This window comes from Microplitis demolitor, chromosome 9 (genome assembly GCF_026212275.2).
Source record: "Microplitis demolitor isolate Queensland-Clemson2020A chromosome 9, iyMicDemo2.1a, whole genome shotgun sequence".
Taxonomy (NCBI): domain Eukaryota; kingdom Metazoa; phylum Arthropoda; class Insecta; order Hymenoptera; family Braconidae; genus Microplitis; species Microplitis demolitor.
In genome coordinates, this window is record NC_068553.1 from 4,213,326 (window position 1) to 4,229,808 (window position 16,483).

The window sequence follows — 16,483 nt, forward strand, 5'->3', positions numbered from 1 at the left end:
CGATCGCGTCAGTCGTTTCGAAAATATTTAGAAAAAACCGTTTTTCACCATTTCTTTCTCCCGCGATAACTCTCGAACGAATTATCCGATTTTGATGTTTGAGGTGGCAATCGATGCGTTGTATTGAGTACTAGAGCTGATTAGATTTTGAAGTCGATCGTATAAGTCGTTTTTGAGAAATCAATAAAAAACTAAAAAAAAAATTTTTTTTTTTTTTCGTAATTCGCCAATATTTTCGAGTCTATTCGATCAAATAATTTGAAATTTTCAGGAAAATTGAAGGCCAACAAGCTTTTTCGATTGCCACCTCAACCATCTAAATCGATTCATTAGTTCAAAAGTTACAAAGAGTTTACATACATACACACACACACACACACACACACACACACACACACACACACACACACACACACACACACACACACATACATACATACACACACTTGGACATCATTCTGAAAATAGTCAGAATAGCATCCTAGGACCTCAAAACGTCGACATCTGATGAAAACTCGATTTTCGAAAATCGGGGTGAAAACAATAACTTCCCGAAATTTTTGAAAATTGTCAATTTTCTTAGCGGGAAGTTCAAAAAAATAAATCCTACCAAAAACAGTGTTACGTTCTGGCTCTGATTACATTTAAATAATTTTTTTTTTTTTTTTTTTTTTTTTTGGCGCCAAAATATATTTGATGGGTCAGGGCTGGCAACCAGGCTTGGCAAGATGTTATCATTCCAGACTTCTACCAAGGCTGGCTTACAAGCTTGGTCCAGAGTTCTACGTAGTTGAACCAAGCCTGGGCCCGTCATTCTTTCCTGCTAGGGTTTTATTATATTAAACAAAACAGTTTTTTGATGAAAAATTAGGTTTTTTCATCTGAGCTAATGTTATCTGTCAATTTTTTATTGAACACATGGGAAAAATTTTCCTTACTTTCAATACTGAACTTCCTTTTTTAATTCTAAAATATAGAAAGAAAAAAGATTATATTTCTTAAAAAAAATATTTTTCTTCCGAACTTTATACGGAAAATAAGTAAGATCTCATGAAATTTGATTTTCAAAAATTGGATTGATACCAGTAACTTTCCGAATTTTTGAAAATTCGCAATTTTTTTAACGGGAAGTTAAAAAGTGTTTATTTTGAAACACCCTAATCTGACATATATTTCACATAAATGTTTACATATATATATTGACACATACATATATTTATATGCCACCACATACATTTGTATACATATATTCACATGTGTCTGCATATATGTCGACATATATATCTCGAAATATGTTGGCATAAATGTCTACATACATGTCAATATATATATTTACTGATATAGCTACATATATGCCTTTATTTGTATAGCATTTATTCATAATATATGTATTATATATTTTTAATTTTATGTAAACATTTATGTTTACATGTATGCAGATATTTTTTTTTAAATTTGGTTAATATATTTTTTTCTGCGCACATATATATTATATAGGTGACATATATGTTACATATAATTTTAACATGTACATTTTTCCATGTGGGCTTTGATATAGTAAAAAACGAGAATAGCGCGCATGAGTTTAATAAACATTTTTTACGATTTAATAGTATCTAGAACAATTCATTAAAGAAATCAAATTCAGATGTACACGGAAAAAATTTATAGTAACCGTTTCTATTACGTCTATAGAATTCCATCCTATGCCGTTGTGGTAATCATTACTTGGAATTATTAGATATAGGCCCAAACATTCTGGGAAAACTTTCTATCACTATGGAAACAATTTTTATCATTATGTACACAGTTCCCATATCGTATGCTAATAGAATTATTGTGAAAATAACCTTACTCATAGGAATAGTTATAGTTCCTATAAGCAAGTAAGAATGAATCCTATAACCACATTGTGATTGCTTCTAAGTATATATGGAGATAAACCCTATATATTATGCTAACCATCACCATAGTATTATGGTAACTATAACCATAATATTATAGTAACCATCACTATAATACTATGGTTGTCATCGTCATTGATTATTTGAATTATTACCATAATATATGGGAATTATTGCCATTGTATATGGTAACGATTACTACAATATTACAGTAATGATTAAAATAATATTACAGGAATGATATAAATAATATCATACTTTTCTGGGAATAATTACCATAATGACGTTATAACAATCACCATAATTCTAAAGAAGTAATCCGATATCATAAAAGACTTCAACCCACATTTATAGCAGTAAGATCCATAATATATATGAGTGCCGTTCCTATAACTGATATTTCCAAAAAATCGGATACAATGCGTTGTGAGAACCTTTCCCATAATATATCGTAATTGACATTCCAATGTCAAGTCGCTTTTAATCTATTTGAATTTTTTTTTTAATCCGGTAACTAAATTCCGATTGATAATCGCTAAATTTTATAAAATGCATTGGTGAAAGCGGAGAATACGAGACGCTTATCGTATCAACACAGTGCGCATCAAAAAGCATCAAAATATCTTGTTTATTCGCGATAAATATTTCAGCAATCACGTATTTTGTTAAAGAACGTGACTAATCTAATTATAAAAAATGATTATCATCACAAAATAAACAAGCGTGTAAGTTAAAATCAGCTGTATAAGGAATTTTTTTTCACAACTCTAGTATTTGTAACAAGTATCAGAATAAATAGGTTATTTATTTCAGTATTTTTAATTTCTTATTAAATTAGTTTTCTGACTCCGTCAACAATTGACTTTTTATGTGGTCATAATTAAACTGTTTAGGTGGTAAGTCTTGTACGATTGGTAGAAATGATTCGAAAACCATCAGTTTTCATATATTATATAATTAGCCTTGGCTTAATGACATCATATATTTTCGCACGTGATCACTGCATATTCCATTTTTCCGAGGTGAGTACACTTCGAATTAATTTGAATGTAAATATGTCAAACAATTCCAAAGGATTAAGCAAAATTTAATTACAATCATCTTCAAGTGTGATCCTGATTCTAAACAATCCTGTTGTGAACCGTATCAGTGTGTGCTGGACCAAACTGAATTTGTACAGCGGGGCATTTCACGATTCATATGTGCAAAGAACGGTAGTTATGGGCTATAAATTTCTGTTTTTAATAATAGTTTATAATGGATTATAAAAAATTAACAGTAACACTGGGCAGTCCTTGTAATAGATTTATCGATTGCTTGCCGATAGCTAACGCTAAATGTTCGGAAAATAATACATGTGTTTGTCAATTTGGTTCTTATGAATACAACGACACGATTTGTTTGCATAAAAAAGTATATGGAGCATTAAAATCTGAGTTTAATGTTTATTATCGCAGCGCAACTTATGGAAGATTTCGCCTGAAAGAGAACTTTACTTCGGAATCTGGTCTTCATAGAGAATCGAGTAAGACACATTGCTAGGTAGTAAAATATTTGTAACTAATATATAAATTAATAAAAATTTAATTCTTACAATAGAAACAAAATGGGGTGATCCGTGTACCATGTGTATAACAAATCCCAACGGTCTCTTGTGCAACATTGAAAATCGGGTACTGTGTCAGAATGTCTAGGCGTAATTGATTTGTTGAAAACAATCATCCACTATGTCTCATAGGGTGTTTCATTTGTAGGCGATATTTTGAATTTTCCGTTGAGAAAATTGAGATTTAAAAAAAAAAAAAAGAAGTTTTTGGTTGTGACCCGAATCGCAAAAACCGAGTTTTAAAGAGATCTCGACGTTTAACGGTCCTAGGAAGCTACTCTGACTGATTTCGAGATAATTTCCGAGCGTAGATATTACGTACATACGCACGTATGTAAATATTCTGTAACTTTTGAACGAGTGAACTTATTTGCCTTTTGAGCTGGCGTTTGAAACGGCTTATTAATTCTAACAATTGTTGAGAAATTGAGTATAATTGGTACAGTATATTCGGAGATATTCTGTAAATAAAATTTTTTAAATACTGTTTTTTTCGAATAACTTGTAATGTACTTGATGGATTAATTTCAAAATCGAATCAGCTCTTAAACATTATAAGTCGTGTATAATGCCACCTTAACCATTAAAATCAGTTCATTTGTTCAAATAAAATCACTGTTAAAAAAATTTTGAAAAAGCATTTTTTTTTTTTAATAAATTCCAAATTATTGATCTAATTAATGACCGGATTTTTTAACGTTAGTATTCAAAAACTGCATTGAATGTAACCTCGAACGTCGAAATCAGTTTATTATTCCAAAAGATGTTGATTGAAAATAAAAACAATAACGATTTATTTTATTCTTCCCAAATAAGTAATAACATGATTTATTAATATTTTCTTTCAGTCAATGATTAAAACAAATATAATTGATATTTTTTTGCCATCTTATAATTACAATAAAATAAATTCTTAGTTTTTTATCCAATTAATGATTAAGTACATTTAATAAAAACCTTTCAACTACTCGCTATGAAAATTGAAAATTTTCACAAGAAAGGGAAATTGATAACACAACAGTTGGCCTAATGCCAAAATACCCGCGGCAAATTACCCGACGACAAAATATCCGCTGCCAAAATAACCATAAACCAAAACACCCCCGACAGAACACCCATAAACTAAAACACGCGTAACAAAATACCCTCCACAAAATACCCGCAAATCGGAATATTTTACGTTATTAATAAATGTATTTATCATTTTGCATGAATATATTAGTTTAATAATATACTCAAATTGAATTACCCGCGGTTCTGTTAAGAAGTGACACGCTTCGATATCATCAGACAAAATATCCTCATGACGAAATATTTCTAAACAAACTATCTACATGACAAAACATTTCTAAAAAAAGTGACTTAATGGTAAAATAATCGAAAAAAAACCTGCGATTAAAGGGAACAATAATATTGCAAGGGTGTGCGTTTACATATTTTTATATTTACACACACAAAACGCATAAAAAAGGGCATGTGATATTGCATGCGTGTGCATTAATATACACTAGTCCCAAAAATTAAGGGACCAAAAAAAAATTCGAAAAAACAAAAAAAGTAAATTGTAGCCTCAAGTTTCTAGTTTTCAGATCTGGCCTTAAAATTTTTTTATCATGCACGGTCCCGGAGTAATCTTAAGAAAACCGACGAAAAAAAAGTTGTCCAAATTTTTGCTCGTCTTTCAAACAAGACTATGGGCTTCAATAAATTTTTTTGGATAATTTGACCTCATGAGTTTTTTAGGAAATTTTATGCCCTTTAATTTGGCGGCCTCAAAACGGTCTCGACGACGAGTTGGCACCGAGTTATCATTGATCAAAGCAAAAAAATCCATTTTGGCTTTGATAATCAATAACTCCGGACGTATTGGTCGTACAGAGAATGGAAGTAGGGTTTTGAAAACTGGAAAATATTCTCTATAGGACAAAATTAGTCGCTTTCGTGTCAACAACGTGACAACGCTCAATCATCCACCCATGAGTCCCGATTTAAACCCAATTGAGCATGTATGGGACTTGCTTGGGCGTCGATTGCGACGAGACTATCCACATCTGCATACTTTGCAACAGTTGACTCAAGCGTTGTTACAATGTTGGCAAGGGATTACGCAGCGACAAATTCGGCGGTTCATCAACATGCGGGAGCGCTTACAAACGGTGATGCAAAACAGAGGTGGCAATACGCGGTACTAAATTGTGACCCAGAAATTTAGAGGCCCTTCACCAGACGCCGACAAAGACACAAGACAGACGTAGAGACATAGACATTGACAGACGGAGACATAAACGCACGCGCGCACACACACACACATATACACACACAGACGGACACACACACAGACACGCGTGCGTGTGTAAGAAGCGTAAATCGGACCGAGAAACCTTCACGTGGTACGCTTTGGGTAACGCTAATGCCGGCGGTAAAAAAAAATTGAGGAATTTTTTTTGACAATGATAAATCATTGCAAATACAACGAAAAAAAAATGTTAAAAAAAAAATTTTTTGAAAAAAAAAAAAAATTTTTTAAAAAAAAAAATTTTTTTTTCAAAATTTTTTTTCTCAATTTTTTTCGATACTCAATCTTATTGATCAAAGAAATCAAAATTACTGGTGAAAAAAACATTTTGAAATCGAAAAAATGACCAAAAACCGAGAAACTACCATTTATGGAGATTTTTGGCAAAATCGATAAATTTAAAGCTTCGGGACACTAAGAAATAAAAATCGCAGCGCTTTGAAATTTTCAGAGTTTTTTCAGGACACTTTAAGGTTGAAAAAGAAACGACGATATCTTTTGTTCATCCGTTATATCCAAAGTTATAGCAAGATTTCCGAATATCCTTAAATATGCGAATTTTGACCTGTTCTTTAATAAACATTATCGCTTTAAAAAAAATTTTTTTATCAAAAGCGACTAATTTTGTCCTATAGAGAATATTTTCCAGTTTCCAAAACCCTACTTCCATTCTCTGTACGACCAATACGTCCGGAGTTATTGATTATCAAAGCCAAAATGGATTTTTTTGCTTTGATCAATGATAACTCGGTGCCAACTCGTTGTCGAGACCGTTTTGAGGCCACCAAATTGAAGGGCATAAAATTTCCTAAAAGACTCATGAGGTCAGATTATCCAAAAAAATTTATTGAAGCCCATAGTCTTGTTGAAAGACGAGCAAAAATTTGGACAATTTTTTATTCGTCGGTTTTCTTAAGATTACTCCGGAACCGTGCATGATAAAAAAAATTTAAGGCCAGATCTGAAAACTAGAAACTTGAGGCTACAATTTACTTTTTTTTTTTTTTCTACGACTATTTTTCACCGAGTCACAGCATGTTGAAAATCACCCAAAAATTTCGAATTTTTTTTTGATCCCTTAATTTTTGGGACTAGTGTATTTCAGTAATTGCACACGCACAAAGCCTGTGGAAAAATGGCACAATACCATTACAAGTCTGTCTTATTTTTCTGAATTTCATCACATTTCGTTAATTTCACACATTTATTTAACTATGTTTTTGATTTTTTAAGATATTCCACATCTATAAGTATCTCACTTATAGATATTTTGCGATTATCTTGTCACGGCTATTTTGGCAGTGGTAACTTTGTCGCGGGGATTTTAGTATCCGGGTATTTTGTCGTGGGTGTTTTGGTTTTCGGGTCTTTTGTCGCAGGTATTCGTCGCGGGTATTATGTCATTGGGTTAAATGTTACGCAGTTTTTTTGATTTCGGTCCGATTAACGAAAACCGTGCTTTTCAGGAAATCTCGGCGATTTGTGACCCTAGGAAGCTATTCTAATTTTGAGATGATATCCGAGAGTATGTATGTACGAACGTATGCACGTAAATATTCCATAACTTTTGAATAGATCAACCGTTTTAAATAGTTAAGGTAGCATTCGAAGTAGGTAATTAATTTCTACAATCTGTAAAGAACTAAGCTTGATCAGTACTGTATGTTTTGAGTTATTTGAAAAATAATATTTTTTAAAAGACGTTTTTTTCACATAATTTCTGACTTACCCTATCAATTGATTCTGAAATCTAATCAGCCCTAAGCCACCTTTAACGTTATAATCGGACTATTCATTCAAAAAATATTAGTAATAAATATTAAAAAGATTAGAATTGTCCTTATTTTCCCTTCCCCTTGGCTTTAATCGTGCTCATCGATTTTTGTCTGGATTCATGGACTTCATTAAGCAAAATCGTAAACAAAATTTAAAAAACTGCTTGTTAAAACTTGAAGAGCTCAAAAATACGAACGTATTAAAAGATATGTCAAGATTTTCGAATAGGTATTTTTACAAAATCGTCTTCGAATTCAAAGAGCCCAAAAACAGTGGGAAGTTTTGAGGCTGCCCTGGCAGGGTTAACAGGTTTTCAGATTTTTTGTGATCAACTGGATTTTTTGTGGTTAAAGAGTTCATTAAAATGAGTATAAAGTGTGTAGAGCATAAAGTTTGCTACAAATGATCTAGAATCCAGTTGACCCCGCGGGGTAGCCCCAAAAAATTTTACGTAATAAAAAAATAAACGATACTTATAGTCATTATTATAATTTATTTGTCAAAATTTGTATTTAATAATTGATTTAAATGAATAGTTTTCGCTTTTGTAAACTTTTTCGTAGCGAGAATATTTTTTTCTTATCAATTATCAGTTTTATAGACAGGACAAGAAAAAATATCGCCTACAAATAAAACACCCTGATGTTTAATAATTTGTCATACAAATCATGTCGAAATCTACTTAACTTCAGACCTTTCAGGTGGTACTTGATTCTACATTCTATTTCCCAGAATGTGCGTGTCCGAACCGAACAAAGTTTAACGCAAGCAGTTTATCTTGTGAACAACCAGAATTCAATGATTGCTCCAGCAATAAGGATTGTAGCGACCTCGATTATGCTTCATGTTCTGGAGGTAAATGTAGTTGCTTACAAAATTATCAACCCGTAAACGGACGGTGTTTGGGAAATCTTGGCGCAAAGTGTAACCATGATATTGATTGCCGTGTTTTTAATGCAATCTGTCAATCAAGTAGGTGTCAGTGTGAATACGGCTATTATGAAACATATGGTTTATGCAGAAAGTACGCAGAAAGTAAGTAGCGAATGTTTCACCCCCCATTAAATGTTGCTCATTGTTAATGATATAAAAATGCCTATCATTCTATAGAAGTAGAAGGAGATTGCCGCACCAATAAGACTTGTGAGCTCCTCGATCATACTTCATGTTCTATTAGCAACAAATGTCGTTGCTTACCAAGTTATATAAATGTCAACGGAACTTGCCGTAAACATATTCACATGAAAAATAGCGCTGAACCAGAGCTTACTGTTAAAAAACACACTTGTCAAGCCGATCATTATTATGAAAACGGTCACTGCCATGCGTACGCGAAAAGTCAGTCATAAATTTGCTTCCTATCCAACTACTTGCTATTGATATTTTTTACTTTATTTAACACCTTTCTATTATAGGACTGAACGATCACTGTGCCAGCGAAAAAGCTTGTGAACGTCTAACTCTTACCTCATGTCTTAATGGTCGATGTAACTGTTCCAAGTTCAATATCATGTGCAAGGTGTTAAACGTATGGAGTTATTTTGTTTGATTATGCAGATCTCTTCAGCTCAACTGGACTCAGGAGCAGTAAGCAGTTTTCTTGCAGAAAAACCATTCCCGTTACCATTGTCTGCCCTTATATTGTTTCTAGATTTTTACGTTTTTATGCATGACAATTATTGACACATTCATTTTACCATTCTCATAATTGATAACTATTGTATTGCTATAAGTACCATCAGTAAATACTTATTATAGGAATGAATATTAATAAGTTAATATATTTCTGATTATTCATAAGCAAACTTAGGTTGAAAGCAGTTCAGAGGTTTTTGTCTATATTATAACTGAAATGTTAGGATATGGGGTACTTCGGACCAGACTCTTTTGAAAAAAACAATTTGCCTTCATTGAATTCAATCGTGAATATTAACTTGTTTTTTTTTTTTTTTTTTTAATTTCTTCATTGATCTGAACGATAGATGTAATTGGCAACTATTTATTCTATTACTAGCGACCCGCCCCGGCTTCGCACGGGTGCAATGCTGATACTAAATACACTACAGAAAAACTGTGAACGTTGTATATAAAAACATAGCGACCCGCCCCGACTTCGCACGGGTACAATGCTGATACTAAGTACACTACAGAAAAACTGTGAACGTTGTATATAAAAACATAGCGACCCGCTCCGGCTTCGCACGGGTATAAAATATATAGCCTATGTGATTAAAATCGATCCAGTAGTTTTGATTTATTCATTACTGCCCGTGGCCCGCACGCGTTAAGTTTGGAGTAAAACAATCCCCCTTTCCCTATACCATGAAGATTTCCTGCTATCTTTGGAATATCTAAATTCATACACTACATTTTTACTTATTTACTTTATACATTTTTACCTATTTATTTTATTTTTACAAAACATTACAGAATGTCTTTATAAACAACGTTCACAGCTTTCTTGTCATTAGACAATACAAATATGTTTTCGGCACTGTTAGTTAAATCTGAGTTAGTAGTATTAGCTGGCATCGGCAGCCTAAAATCTTTGATCGATTTACCCGAAAGTAATTGCACTACTTTGTTCAATTCCAATAATGCTTCGTCAAATATGTTTTGATCATATTGTACATCATCTGAGTTTAACTCTCTCCGTCGCCGAATCAGAATATCACTGGCCATATTTTCTTGAAATTTATTCCATAGATTAACAGAATCAGTTACTTGACAAAACACTACTATGACGGCAAATAAATATCTTAATGATGTAGCTGAACTACAAACAACTGCTTCTGATAATGTGTTTTCCCAGTGAGAATCGTCTTCCAAGAGCCCCATAGCTTTGCATGCTGCTTGATAAGTATTGTAAACAACATCTTGTACAGTTTTTAGGTGTGCAAAGGATGTCGGGCCTTTTACAATATGCAGTAACATTCTCAGATAAAAGCATTCGCTGTTGTTGGGATGAACCACGTAGACTCTGCCAAGAGCATCCGTTTTTTTTACTCCGGGGAAACCATCAACCGCAGTACCTTGTTTTCGCCGTTGAAAAGTTTTAGAACTCTGGTTCCATGTATAGTAACCTGGAACTCTGTCATATGTCAGTGTTTTCGCGAAATCATCTTGAGCACATAACATGAAGAATGCGGTCAATGTTGTATCCCGCGGGTTATTAACAACTTCTTGTATATTGTTCTCTGTGAAATATACTCTTTGTCCGTTTTTTAAATGAACTGCAAGGTGGACAATTGTGGGAGCCCGGTCGTGCACTTCGAATGATAAAATCCTCCATACAGCTTCAGAGCTGCAGATGTAACGTCTAGACTGATATTTTTCCACTTCATTTGGTGATTGTATGCTGAAAGTGGCTTGATCACTGCCTTTATTAATGTACTTAGTAACATATTGAATTGACTTTATTGAATTGCACAACTCTACGTTGATGTGGGCATCAAAAATTTTCAAAAGGAGCGGATTATAGGGATCGATCCATCGGTTATCAATATCATGGTTTCGGACGGTAGCATTTTGCCCACCCTGTTCTGGCGATCGTCGACGATATTTGGGATATCCGTCATCGCTAGTACTTGTTTGAGTTTGGAACGACTTCGGAAATTTTTTGCTGCATTTAGAATCTCGCATACATGGAGAATTCGGGTTGAAAGTCCCGCAAGGGCCGTGTACCATATGTTTCTTTACGATTTCGTACAGGATAGGATCTTCATCTTTATCCGGTAATTCAGCTGAAATAACCCTGTCAATTTGGTTTGGTCTAATTTTGTTCACTAACCACCTCAACAGGTGTACATGTGGCAAGCCACGTTTCTGCCATTCTATTGTGTACATATGACAGCGCGGCGGACCGAATATATGAGACTTGTTAATGAGGTGCAGGAGTTTTTGTACTCTTAAATGGAAGACTCTGTTAACTATATCGTATCTTTCTTGTGGAGTTAAGTTGGTGTTAATATTTTCTTTGATTTCCGGCCAATTTGGGTTACATGTTGCAGTTATAAATAAATCAGGTTTGCCGTAATTTCTTACGTAAGTCATGGCGTCTTGCGATTTTTCGTGTAAATATCGAGGTCCACCTGTGAATGATGAAGGTAGTATAACCAACTGCCCAATGCCGTTGCGGTGTTCATTCGCCTGTAAAGCATCCTGAAGATGAACGTAATTTTCAGCTTTCAATTTAGTTTGATTATTACGAATGTAGGCCAATCTCTCAGATTCAATTTTCGCATATTGATCTACCAAGTATTGGTTTGTTAACATTCCATATCTAAGCAAAGTATTGAAATTGTTACGTCTTGTCATTATACGGTAGCAATAGTAGTTCATACATGACACTGTTTTACGCAGAGGTGTACCACCGATTGGGTCAACTTGAGAAATATTAATGGCATAACCATTTTCTCCACGACATAGCATCAAAGGATATTGTAAGCTGTCATAAGATCTGTGTAACTCTGAAATTTTTGCAAATTATCATCACGACTATGCAATACAATATCTCTTTTGTCAAATTGCTGTCCAGCTATCACCACTGCTACTTCACTCGTGGAAGGCACATTGTATCGTCCTCTGTGTTCTCCAACAGGAACTTTATTTGCATGGATTACGACATTAAAGTCAGGAGTATTTGCTGGAACACTCTCAATCACAGTTGTGAAAGACTGTAAGTAGCAATTATGAGAATGTAACATATCTTGGAGAGATCTAATCAAATCTCTATCAATTGGTTGTGCAACACTTGTACACCGCGTAGATGCTTGTGTATCTGGATCTGCAATAAGATATATTTGCAGAAATTTGTAATCATCGGGACGAAGTGGTAGCAAGCTCCCAGCTAAGTGGTACACTTGCCCTTGAATTTTAAATGTAGGCATGAACCCACGCTCAACGACTTGCTTACTCTTAAAAGAGGTCATTTGAAATGTGTTATTATAACGGCGTATATTGCACATGAATTGCTTGGATTCCAGATGATCACCCGTAAGAAGAGAGTGAAGTGGTTCAGGTGGAGGGAGAACTTCTTCTAATTTGACTTTTCCTTGTAAGCAACACATGCCTTTTGATTCGTCCTTGAATTTCAATGACAAGCAATGTTCACACACTACTGACATAGTACCTATTGATACTATACGATCGTCCTTGTAAGAAATCGAAGGATCGTAATTCATGGCAGAATTTTCTTTATTCACCCATGAATTAGTAACTCGTGCTGATGATTCTCTGGCACTCTGTATTCGATGTCTTTCCCTATCTCGGCTGCGGTGAACCTCACGCTCTACTGAAGATTCTCTCTCTCTCTCTCAGCTCTATATCTATCCCGAAGCTGACTGAGGCGAGCCTCACGTTCCGTTGACGATTCTTCATCTCTTGCTGAACGTCCTCTTCTGGCATTCACTGTACTACGACCTATGTTCGAACGACGACGTCTTCCAGACATGACTTTATAATTTCTGTACAAAATTTACTCAGTTCTATATGTATGATTACCTATGCACAAATTGCCATATTATTAGTATGTGCCGCAGTAAAAAATATCTAAATTCTTACCATTTAGAAACAAAAGATTATCAACAATCATAAAAAACAAAAGATACCTATTCTATTCAGTTCTTTTTTTTTACTGAAATACCTCAACTTAAACAACGATTTTAATTAAATTAAAAGTACTTAAAAAATAATTTGCTTTTCGTGCGACTAAAAACAAAAGATAATCAACAATCATCAACAACAAAAGATACCTATTCTATTAAGTACTTTTTCTGAACTTACATATCTTACCTTAAATCACGATTTTTGAAAATAATTTCCCTAATATTAAATTGATCTAACTGTAAATTTTAATCAAGATTTTAATAGAAAATTGCAATCCATAAATTATGGTTTTATTTAATCTAATCTTATCTCACCTTATGTAGGTACTTATAATTACTATAAGTGCGATTTAAAAATTAACCTTAGAATAGAATATAATTTATACTTTAAAACTACTATCATACAATTATTTATCGTAACTTACTTATAATTACTGATACGTTGTCGCGCTGAAAAGCACGTTTTTATTACCTAAGTATTGCTATTTTCCTCGCTGGAGAGCTCCGATATAATAAACGCGTCCGATCGCTGCTAAATTCGAAGTGCTACAGGGAAAACCGCGGCCTCAGACGCGCTATTTACAGGCACGCTCTTGCCGCACTGGGCGGCCGGCCGGTACCGCCGCAAACGCTACGTCCCGCAATTTTTAAATCTGTAATATCTTCGAAAATATTCACTTGAATCATACGGTGTAAAGGGCCATATAGATCTATATTAAATGAACAATGTATTCAAGGTATTTGATTGGTTAAGGATTAAGGCTGTATTGGTTAAAATCGCTTTGAAAATTAGCCATTATTTCTCGTAAAAAGTAAATGACAAAAAAAAGTTATTGTGGGTTATCCATAAGAGATAGACATATACCATGACGGACTTTTCTGTAGACCTTTACAATGTGTACAATACTTAGTACATTATTTTGATAAAACTCGTAGGGTTTAGCCTGCGTTTGCAATGTAAGCGGAAAAAATGTAATTATTTACGACATCACATTAGAAACCTCAAAAATAACAGTACTTCTCCACTATTTAATGGATGTTATTATACATATTGTCACGATTGGAGATCGTGATGGGCGTAGGTACGATATTCGTATAAAGTATAGTGAATAAAAAGGTACTTACATTGATCAAGGACCGATCCTATGACCTGGGCTCACGTGACCAAATGCTCAGTTTATTCTATTTTATATTTAATTCGCGCCCACACAATATTGTTGAAGACAATATTGATAAAACCCAAAACGATTTCCAATTTATTATGTGACTGATCTAATTTCACAATCAAACGTCGAGCGGTAAACGTAAGATTGTGTACCCCCTACTGTGAACTATCGGTCTGAGCGGCTAGACAGGTAGTAAAATAAGGGATAAAGGAAGGTGGGTTGCCGAAAAGCCTCGTGAAGCTATTATCTCGTTGTTAAAGTAAAATTGTCTGATAAATAATGTTTTTCAAATGTTTTATGTTAACGAGTATTTATTTATTAAATGACTCAATATTCTCAAAATACAAAAGGGGTTACAAATGGCAATATTAAGAATAGTAAATATAAAAGCAAATGTTTCGTGCATATGGGTTACAATTATTTCAGAGTACATAAAAATAAAAATACCAAACAATGGTTACAATATTCAAAAACTTACCCTAAACAGGTTTTGGTGAGGTGTCAAGACTGTCAGCAGTTACACAGGACACTTATTCACGACGCGTTCTCGCGGTCAATTAATGTGATTTTAAATTTATCGAATTATTTATTTATTTAGTCTACCTTGTTGTAGAAGCTTCAATGGTTATGCGTTTTTAAATCTCTGTAGGTTAAATTAAAAATGAAAGTCTTCGCGCTTTTCGCGGTAAAATAATTTCAATGTATTCAAATTCTTCGCGTCTTCGCGGTAATATAAATTTATAAAATCTTCGCGTATTTTTCGCGGAAAAAAAATATTTCTAAATATTATTCAAAATCTTCGCCTTTTCGCGGTAAAATATTCTTTAAAATCTTCGCATTTATCGCGGTAAAACATTCTTTAAAATCTTCGCATTTATCGCGGTAAAATATTCTTTGATTCTCCACGTTTCTCGTGGTATATTTCAATATAAAAATAATAAAATGAATGAAATTAAATGGTTTATAATAAGATGAAGATAATCAATGCTGTACCGGTGCTAAACGGTTGATATTAGTTCACGACTTACAACGATCAAGGACCAATCGTACGATCTGGGCTCACGTGATCGGATGCTATACGCTAATATCGCGTTGATTATGCTTCTGAAGCTAGTAGAAAATAATATACCGATTATACGAGTGCTTACGACGATCAAGGACCGATCCAATGATCTGGGCTCACGTGACCGAATGCTCAATCGGGATATCAATCCTCTAGCCACGAACACCGTCAAGTGTCTGGAGTTCGGTAAGGTTCAGAGTTTGATGCCCAAAAGAACTAATGAGCTAAAGTCCATGGTCTTTTTATATGATCCTCGCATATGAAAAGTGGTGGTAACCAGTTTCCCATACGAGAGGACTCGGACTCGCCCGAAAGTTCTAGGCCCATGCACACGTGTGATCCCTGGGAAACAGATTTTGACTATTAAAGTAGGCTGATGACCTGGCGTCACTCTGTCGCTGAGCATGCTCGTGTAGGAAACCATAAATTTGGAGATTTCCATTAGCTTTCTCTAATTTCCAAGAATCACATGCAGGTGCGCATGAGTTGGGTGGTCTATAATTTTAAGATGAAAAATCAAAGAATATCACCGCTTCTATGCTTAGATTAGTTAAATGGGAACGGATACATAAATTTCAAAAGTACATTAAGTAAAAATGATGAAATTTCCAGAAAGAGAAGATATAAAATACGCGTGGTCCATTAGTACAATACGACTTAATTGTAAAGCGTTGACAACGCTCAGGTAGGTATATTTGTCCGGTACGACTTCTGGCGTCAGTAAGTTGGCGTTATACATAAAAAGGTTTACGTACAGGAGGTTTTAGTGTGTACTTATTTTGGAAGAGAGAGAAAAAAAATTAAAAATTTTTGAATGTAGCAGCCGTGACAATATAAACCTTCCTCTTGAATCACTCTATCTATTAAAAAAACCCGCATCAAAATCCGTGGCGTAGTTTCAAAGATTTAAGCATACAAAGGGACATAGAGACAGAAAAAGCGACTTTGTTTTGTACTATATAGTGATACGCTATGTTTGTATTGATTTTTTATTGTCCCTTCATATCATAAAGCACAACCTCGCCACTTCGCGTTCGAGGCGTGCAATAAAAGAAACAGAAAAATT

At 34.1% G+C, this 16,483-nt stretch overlaps 2 protein-coding genes across 4 annotated transcripts; one reads left to right on the forward strand and one right to left on the reverse strand.

Annotated features, from left to right (window-relative positions):
- The first annotated feature begins 2,683 nt into the window (after positions 1-2,683).
- On the forward strand, positions 2,684-9,328 carry LOC103580630 (prion-like-(Q/N-rich) domain-bearing protein 25). 3 transcript variants are annotated; one of them, XM_008562452.1, is made up of 7 exons: positions 2,684-2,926; positions 3,013-3,118; positions 3,184-3,429; positions 3,504-3,577; positions 8,284-8,617; positions 8,693-8,920; positions 8,998-9,328. In XM_008562452.1, exons 1-7 carry the CDS (start codon positions 2,825-2,827, stop codon positions 9,129-9,131), a joined length of 1,224 nt encoding a protein of 407 aa, XP_008560674.1. In that variant the 5' UTR covers positions 2,684-2,824; the 3' UTR covers positions 9,132-9,328. The 3 variants fall into 3 exon arrangements, with proteins under 3 accessions (XP_008560674.1, XP_008560677.1, XP_008560675.1); XM_008562455.2 differs by having other exon boundaries at positions 3,197-3,429; XM_008562453.1 differs by having other exon boundaries at positions 3,232-3,429.
- Positions 9,329-10,006: 678 nt separating this feature from the next.
- Positions 10,007-11,899, reverse strand: LOC103580632 (uncharacterized). Its single transcript, XM_053742049.1, has one exon. It carries the CDS (start codon positions 11,897-11,899, stop codon positions 10,007-10,009), a length of 1,893 nt encoding a protein of 630 aa, XP_053598024.1.
- Between the last annotated feature and the right edge of the window lie 4,584 nt (positions 11,900-16,483).